The sequence below is a fragment of the Onychostoma macrolepis genome, chromosome 18 (genome assembly GCF_012432095.1).
Source record: "Onychostoma macrolepis isolate SWU-2019 chromosome 18, ASM1243209v1, whole genome shotgun sequence".
Taxonomy (NCBI): Eukaryota; Metazoa; Chordata; class Actinopteri; order Cypriniformes; family Cyprinidae; genus Onychostoma; species Onychostoma macrolepis.
The window spans coordinates 33965529-33974736 of record NC_081172.1 but is presented as its reverse complement, the minus strand read 5'-3'; the positions used below and the strand labels follow the sequence as shown (position 1 = coordinate 33974736).

General features: G+C 39.9%; 1 protein-coding gene and 1 non-coding gene across 11 annotated transcripts in view; both read right to left on the bottom strand.

The window, feature by feature from the left end:
- Positions 1–2324: 2324 nt before the first annotated feature.
- reln (reelin) overlaps positions 2325–9208 on the bottom strand; it is a 139977-nt gene continuing 133093 nt past the window's right edge. For 2 of the 10 annotated variants that reach the window (XM_058751176.1, XM_058751177.1), the window contains exons 63-65: positions 7144–7242; positions 6513–6518; positions 2325–3507 (exon numbers count right to left, since the gene is read on the bottom strand). In XM_058751176.1, the coding sequence (XP_058607159.1) occupies positions 3411–3507; positions 6513–6518; positions 7144–7242 (202 nt within the window). In that variant the 3' untranslated portion in view covers positions 2325–3410. Of the gene's footprint in view, positions 4086–6512; positions 6628–7143; positions 7243–9208 lie in introns of all 10 variants that reach the window. The other 8 variants (XM_058751172.1, XM_058751173.1, XM_058751178.1 and 5 more) reach the window with 6 other exon arrangements.
- trnaa-agc (transfer RNA alanine (anticodon AGC)) lies at positions 8738–8812 on the bottom strand. Its single transcript has one exon. It is a non-coding gene; the product is annotated as a tRNA-Ala (tRNA).

Below are 9208 nucleotides of genomic sequence, written 5' to 3'. Positions count from 1 at the left end.
GATCAAAAACTTCCATCAAAGTCGTCCTAAAACCAAAATGCGTTCTTGTCTTAGGACAACTTTGATGAACTTTTTTGATCGATTTCAAATTCTGACTACTGTAGATGGAAAGTGCGTAAAACAAATAATGCTTTAGTATTAATAATTTGATTTTTTATGGATTATTTTTATGATTAGGTAGCCCCTTAAAGGGTCATAAAACCCTATTTTAGCAACAGAGAGTTCTGACTGCAGTTTAAAAAAAATAAAATGTCTGTAAAACCCAGCAAATAGCCCAGTGAAGATGCTCTTAAATACAGTTGTCTTTTTCACCATGTGCTCAATTTCTATTTACAACTAGCTCATCAACAACATAATCACACTGGGTTCAGTTCCAACATGTTCAACATTGAGTGTAATACAAAAGCAGACTTTTTGCTGTACCAGGGTCGAATATGAGCCACCTGTGTGAAACCCAACAATACTTAGCACTAGAACATACAGGATTTTGTATTTACAACTGGCTCACCAACATCAAACTTCCACAGAGCCTCTAAAGTAGTGCATCTGACTCCAGATCAGAAAGATGAGTTATACAAGATGAGTTATACAAGATGGCGCCGCAGATGGCAGCCATGGCAGCCATGGTTTGTCGGTGCTTGGTACTTGTTCTTTTTTTGTTTGTTTGTCCTGTCTTAAGATTCATACTTATTATTATTAGGATTATTATCCATTGTTAAGTCTTACTATTTAAATGTTTTTTTCTGTTCTCATGTCACATGTGTATTTATGTATGTATGTATGTATGTACCAGGAGCACCTTAAAACCACAACAAATTCCTCGTGTGTTTGCGCACACCTGGCGAATAAAGCTAATTCTGATTCTGATTCTGATTCTGATTCTGATGAGTGTTTAAACGTTCTTCTTTATGCTCAGCTACCCTAATTAAAAACCCAGCAGACAGCAGCCCATACAGAACAGCAGTTTTGTGAGGAGACTGTTAGTTTTGGCCACCTTCGAGCAAGAGTCAGTTCCTGTAAAGGGTCAGTTGACGCAAGGCCTTCCATGTGGTCTAATGGTTATGATTCTGCCCACTCACTGCCAGGGCCCGGGTTCAATTCCCAGGCAGGTAATGTGATTTTGTCATTCAATGGTGAGTGTAATGCAAAACTTGAAACGCACCCCTGCACCAGGAGTCCAGTCTGGTCCTGTGGGAAACCCAGGAGTCCTGACCACTAGGCCAAAGGGGACTTTCTGCTTCTAGAAGTAGCTCAGCACCGTTGTAGTGCCCAGGACCTCGTGGGTCTTCTGTGCTCGGCTGAACCCGTTTGTGAGGTCACGTGCTGCAGAATTTCTACCTGTTGCTGCAAACAATATGTTAAAAATAAAAAGGCCTTTTGCATGAACAACAAGACTAAGGTCGCATTTACATTACGTGGTTCAAATGACCCAATTCCAATTTTTTCCCTCCCAGGTGGTACGGATCTGGGGCCTCATTTATAAAATGTTGCGCAGAAACCATCCTAAATTTGATCTTACGATCATCTCTCGAATATGTGTATGTGTGATTCATAGAATGAACGTACCAACAGAAAACGCACGTACGCGTCTCTTTCAGATGTGAAATCTATGAATCTTGAACTTGCGTGCAACTGAATGGTTTCAGCTCTCTGTCTTGTAAATGACTCCTAATTAATGTCATTAACATGCAAAAGATCACCAGTCATAATAATTTAAAACAGCGAGCTGCAAGAACAGCTTACATTTTCAAAAACCTGCAATACTCCGACAATAAAAAGTGCGTACGTCTGCTCAGACCCTGACGTGACGCTAAGCACTTTTCCACGTTAAAGACCGTTTTTACAAATATGAGCGCTGGCGTGGATTTACGCTTTATAAATGAGGCCCCGGATACGACCCGCAAACGTATAAGCAGGAAAATTCACATGGCTTCCAATATTCTCTGATCGGTTTTAGGTCTTATTCATATATGTGTCCCTGGAGCACAAAAGCAGTCATAAGTACAACTGGTATATTTGTAGCAATAGCCAACAATACACTGTATGGGTCAAAATTATAGATTTTCTATCCTAAAATCATTAGGATATTAAGTAAAGATAATATGCATTGCTAAGAACTTCATTTTGATTTCTTTGCACCCTCAGATTCCAGATTTTCAAATAGTTGTATCTCAGACAAATATTGTCCGATCCTAACAAACCATACATCAATGGAAAGCTTATTTGTGGTCCAGGGTCACAAATGGGGATATAAATCTGATATGAATTGGATATGAGCATTTGTGTGCATGTCCTAAAACCTTAATAAATCACCACTCTTCTGCTGGAGGTTTTGACAGTTCTTTATTTCCCTTTTATAAGGCGGATGGATCCCTGCATATATATATTTATATACAATATATATATACAAGAACTTGCTATATTGGAGAGCTACACCAAGAAGGGGAGAAGGTAACATCATAAACAACACTGACAGGTCATCAAAGAAAGAGGGGAATGAGGAGATGTCTAACAGCACAACTGGATGACTCTGAATGAGAAGGGAAGTGTGTCGATCGATTGCAACCGAGAACCTGACCTAATAACTTAAACCTAACAAAACAAACTCAAACCAAAAACAAACAAACAGAAAAAAAAACAACAACACAGAATTCACCCACAGTGTATTTTAAATAGGTTTAGTGGAGAACCATTTACCATAAATATTCTTAAGGAACCAAGATATATAAAAAAAGTGATTTATCAACAACAACAAAACATCGTTAGTCTCTCTTTTTAAATGTATTCTTTCTTTTCATTCTTTGCTCGACTCATTTTTCCCTCTCCAAGGCTGACTTCTCCTCATGCCTTGTTTCACAAAGGAAAAATGATCCAAGCCCAAAAGATACAAGTTAGTATAATACTAACAAACGATTGAACAGCACAATCAACGCATCACAAAACGAACCCACAGACACACAACAGCAAAACACATTGTCATTATCTTCATCCAAGAAACGAGTCTTCTTCGGTTCTCCTCTTCAGAACTGTATCAGCACGAGTAATGATCATCATAACCGTCAGTATAACTTCACAGTGTGGTAGAAAGTGAGGTGAGAGCAGGAGAGCTTTGTAGTCGTTCACATCAGGAGAATTCAAACAAGGTTATAATAAACAGAATTAGGAAACCCAATAGTTCATAGATAAGTATACAAAAATCGCCACATTTAGGTGCTCGTCTTTCCCATCACACTGCTCTGGGAAGGCATTGATTGGCTAGAAATGGGACTAGATGGTCCAATGTTTCGTTCAGATGAGAGAGTATGGCCAGATGCTGACAGAAGTGACCTGACATGGTGTTTTCTCATCAGGGAAAGCGGATTGTAGCCAGCAGAGTAATGTGTGAGCGGCAGCTTTTTCTCTCGAAGCGTTTAGGTTCGTTGCCGCAATGCCCGCCTCTTCCTGTTGTAATAGTGGTGTAGACCGGTCTGTCTGGAGTAGTTCATCATGTAGTTTTGTTTACGGGTGCTGTGAAGAGGAAAGCAGACAGAGTTTTAACAATGCCAGGAAAGAGTTCTCTTGCGCAATCGCTATTCTAATTCGGAACTAGGCTTCTTTAAGAATTCACATAGCACTGAATCCACAAACTACAGAATCAAACAGATCGTTCACTCGTAACCTCAAACACTGTCATCGTTTCATTTCATGGTCTTTTGGAGCTAGTGCATCGTAATTGTTTGGTAAGTGACAAAGACAACAATTCGGTTTTGAGTGAAGACATCTAGAGTAGTGCTTGAGGTTGGAGCTTGAGGACAGACTGACAGATGGAAAAAGATCAAGAGACCAAACGTAAAAACAGTGAGAGGTTGTGAGGAGGACAGACAGACAGACAGAGTCAAAAAATGTGGAAAAAATTCTGAGAGTCGCTATTGCTTAGCCTGTCATTGCCTCTTCTGTCCGTCACGTTGGGACCAATGAGCCAGGAACGCAGCCAGGACAGGAATGGGCGTCTGCAAAGCATGAAGGGACAGGAGGGTGGGAGATGGTGCTGTGATGAGGGTGAAGGACCGGTGAAAGGGATCTGTGCTTATCTGTGAGTCTCTGGACTAGTGGAGATACAGCCACGACACACAAAGTTAGCAATGGCTTATGAACAAATACAATCACAATTAAGGGTCCTGGGACGGGGGAACTGGCTCTTTACCAAGCATGCACACACATGTAATGTTTGACTGCATTTTAATCTTATTAGGGTTTGGGCAACATCATAACATAAAAACGTTAAAGCAACTTTGTTATTATGTTAAATATTTTGGAAACCCAGATAATTTTGTTAAGCAGCACCTTTTAGGTTACCAGACGAAACATTTTTTACACTGCAGGTTGCATATGCAAGCCATTTTATTTATTAAAAGACTGAGTTTCACAATGACATGGCACATTAACTTTTCAATTCATTCCACTCCTCCAGGAAACTTCAAGTTGTATAACGATAGAGATGAGATTAAAGGAATAGTTCACCCAAAAATGAAAATGAAAATTTTATCATCATTTACTCACCCTCATGTTGTCCCAAACCTGTATGAGCTTCTCTCTTATGTTGAACACAAAAGAAGATATTTTGAAGAATTCTGGTAATCAAACAGTTGATGGTCCCCACTGACTTTCATAGTATTTATTTTTATACTATGGAAGCCAATAGGGGCTAACAACTGTTTTGTGTCCAACATAAGAAAGAAATTTATATAGGTTTGGGACCACATGAGGGTGAGTAAATGATCGCAAAATTTTCATTTTTGGGTGAACTATTCCTTTAACACACCACGATAGGACGCATGAATTGTGGGAACTGACTCCCCGATGGTGTGACGTGTGATCACTGTGTAAATTAAGGTTCAGAAAAGAATGGCTTCTTTCTCTCCTCTCTCAAGTCCAGAAGGGTTCACTCTTATACACTCAGTAGCCATTTTTTAGGGACACCTGTACATCTGCATGCTAATGCAAGTGTCTAATCAGCCAATCATGATTCCTTTAAACCAATAATCATGGAATTACAGTGTACTCCAGTGGCACACACTGTCCCCAGGGGCTTCATTTATAAAGTGTGCGTACACTGAAATTTGATCTTAGAGTGTGCGTACGTTTAAATACACGCCAGCGCTCATATTTGTAAAAACTGTCTTTGACTTGGAAAAGTGCTTAGCGTAACGTCAGGGTCTGAGCAGATGTACGCACTTTTTCTTGTCAGAGTACTGCACATTTTTGAAAATGTAAGCTGTTCTTGCAGCTCGCTGTTCTAAATTAAAGAATTTGGATGATGACTGGTGATCTTTTACATGTTAATGACATTAATTAGGAGTCTTTTACAAGCAGGGAGCTGAAACCATTCATTTGCGCACAAGTTTAAGATCATTTGCGATTCATCGATTTCACATCTGAAAGAGACGTGTACGTGCTTTTCGGTACATATGTTCATTTAATGAATCACACATACGCATATTCGAGAAATGATGGTAAGATCAAATTTAGGATGGTTTCTGTGCAACATTTTATAAATGAGGCCCCAGATCTCAATCCAACAGAACATGTGCTGGATCCGCAGAGATGCATCGTAAACATGTAGCTCATCAATCTGCAGCAACTGCGTGTCCATGCTATCCTGTCCACATGGACCAGAATCTTTCCAAGATCAAGCTGAATCCCTGTCTTGAGGAATCCCGGCTATTCTGGGGGCAAAGAGTGTCCGACCCAGAATTAGAAAGGTGCACCTCATAAAGTGACCAGTGAGTGTACGTTGAGTCTTTCATTTCACTGCTACACTATTTTGCTTCATGTTGCCTTGAGTACGTCCTTTGGCATACAGTGTTGTACTTAGTTTGTTTCTGACACCCCAGCTGTATATACAGTAGGATGGGTTATTACTGTCACATTCTCCAGTGACCTGGATGACTGATTTGACCTATCTCTGACCATAATATTTTCAAGTATATGATTAATTACTGTATAAAACCAAAAATGAAATGTTAGATCTGTATTGGGAGACATTAGCCTCCAATTGTGTAGAGGAAAGAGTCTTTATATTAGATGGGTAGGATACAGGGGATAACAACAATGGAAACAACAGACAGTTTGACATGCACACAGTACTGGGCAGAAAAAAAAAATGGCACACTAAAGCAAAAGGTATCATCTTAAAATAAAAATGTTGACTTTTTCACAGAACTATATATTGACACACTGTTATAAGTTTAGTTTCAGTGCTTCTTGAAATATAGTCCTTAACAGCTGTTGCATATTCTTCAAGATGACAATGTATTGCTAACAGCTAATGAACGTGCTGTGCTGCATTTGCAATTTTAATTGATTTACCTAAATTATAATGAACTTTAGTTAACTTTTTCATGTGCTGTTTCCTTTATTTTTTTCCACCTGTATAGGGTGATGAGGCCTACAGTGATGTACAAGAAAGGTTCAGTGAGGGAAGACCAAAGGCAGGGAACACTGGTGCATTCTGGGAACAGCAAAGCACTTACCTGACACTACAGCCATGCCATAGGGAGCAGAATACAGAAGAGAGGACAGGTTATAAGATGCAGGACAGGGCTGTTGCTGGCTTGCACAAAGGTCTGAGGGTGGAAGAACCCTGACCTGCGCCAGCAGTAGCAGAGCAACAGAGGGAATGCAGTGCCAACAGAGTTGAAAGTTGGGAGTGAAAACAGCGGGGTTCCAAAGAGGAACATACATTTTGGTGGAGGTCAGGAAAGGGAAAGGTTATTGCAGAACAGCGGAGGATGGTAGAGGCAGACGGGTGAGTGCAGGGTACAGGTGGAGGGCAGTGATGGGAGAGAGAGAGAGAGAGAGAGAGAGAGAGAAAGAGAGAGAGAGAGAGACCAGACCTTGAGTGAGAGAGACGGGGACTGAGGTGTGTGTGTGTGTAGGATGAGAATGGGGAGTGTTTAATGTCTATCAGCAATGCAGCACTATGTAGAAACTATGGTATTAATAATGAGTGTACTTCATTATAAGCCTAATAGGAGAATTTTCTGTCAAATCTAAGCACTTTTTTCACAGGTGTCAGCTTGCTGTAAGATTTTACTGATGTCTGAGTGAAGGAGAAATTATTATCTTAAGACTGGTTTGATGTCTGCAGGCAGGAGTACTCACAGAATGACTTCCACATGGTCCAGCGCCCACTGATCGTGCTCTGTGCCCTCGTGGCGCGGCTGCCACCATCTCAACTGCACCCCTCTGACACGAGCCTCACTGCAACAGAGAAACCAACACACCAGTAAATACTCATCCATAATGATGCTGTTACAATCACCACGAGCTCCGCTAGAGGGCACTCTATCCTGTACCTTTGCCATTCACCCCAGACTCCATTTCCCATAATCCTTTGTAGCGTCTGCTTAGGCTCATTGATGGTTGATTACACTTTATGTTTTAAGAGACCCTTTAAGCCTTTTGACATTTGCATATAAATTACCGACCTGGCTAAAATTTAAATGGCTTTCCCCCACTATCAAAAAGATGCTAAACAGATCGCCTCTCTGGTCTCCCTATCAAACTTCAAACATTCCAAAGAGGAGTGAATGACCCCCGTGTCAGGCACCAAAGGCCTGATCGGTCTGTCTCCAAAATTTCAATACACATCACACGCACACATAAAGACATTCTCTTTATTTAGGCCATAATTAAGCAGTTATAAAATGTATCTGGTATATGCATGTATTTTCCCTATTATATTAACCTAGTTACAACTCTTTACCTGTATTATTTAAACTCTAAACGCCTATATTCAAGTGTATGAGAGTATCTCTGCTTTAATATCTTCTAAATGTTTCTTTCGTGGTATCAAAATGATCTTCCTTTTATTCCTCGAACCATGATGTACACTATGGAATCGTGAAACACATCATACAATTTTTACTATTCTTTGAAGTAAAACTGCACCAACTCTCCAGACCAGTAATAAAAATGAAAATGGACCATAAACGAAAGGGGACAAAGAAAGTTTCTCACGCTCAAAATTCATGCCTCTGATTGGCCACTCCACCCAAAAGGTGGGTGCGGCTATGAACTATCAAAAGTTCCGAACTCAGACTAATCGTGGCTCAAAAACCCTTCTTCTTGAGACGGACACTACCAAGACTCTTCAAAAACTCTCCTCTTGAGTTTTACCTTCTGGCAGTTTTACCTTCAAATAACTTTGTCGACTCACTGTGGACTTTCCTATCTTCAGAAGAACCAGAGGAAAATCTCCAGCTCACCCCTAAAGAAATCAGCAAGAACCTCCGTTGTCTATCGCATCAGGACTCTTGTTCAGCAGCAAAGCCAATGCAAGTAACTGTTTACAACTATTTAGATACGAGTTTAAGTTTGAGCCCCCTGTTAAGGTGATTTTTGATTCTTTGATGATTCTCAGTGGGTTGTGGTTAATTGATGTGAAATACTTTTTACTTACTTTCCTTCATTCTATATATATGTTTTGCTTAATTTAGTGTATGTTAGCTATAGTTTCATTTATTAAATCCCTTATATTCACAATTGATTGTCTCTGTGTTCTGCTCACAATTCGAAGTCACTGAATGTTGATCCTTGCTCCATGCTAAACTATTGCTAGTACTGCATAAAGTAGGAAAGCTATTCTTCCTTGGCCAGGAAAATAACATTTTACATTTACATTTATGCATTTAGCAGACGCTTTTATCCAAAGCGACTTACATTCAAGTTACAGTTTTTACATTTGATCAGCTCTTGCTTTCCCTGGGAATCGAACCCATGATCTTGGCGTTGCTAGCGCCATGCTCTACTATTTGAGCTACAGGAAAGCCTTTCCTAGAATTGATAAAAGATTATATTGTCTGCTCGGTGGACGGACAGATCAAATAATTGTAATATTGATTTTGCTAAAGTTAATTCTAAGATCTAATCTAAATATTTATTATTAATTATAACCAGTTATAATTAATTATAAATATTTCCCTTTTGAGCTAATTTGCTACACCTTTGCCTGGACTCATCAAATCTCATCATCAGTTCACAACTGTCTCATATTAAGAGGACTATAAAGATTGCACACACACACACACCCCGCTGTTTATTGTTAGCCTGGAACATTTCCTTGTACGCATGTTTCCTTGGCTTGCCTTTGTGTTTTTGATCTTGGACTGTTTGCCTTGTTTTTGAGTGTTTTTGCTGCCTGCCCTGACATTTGCCTGTTTGTGGA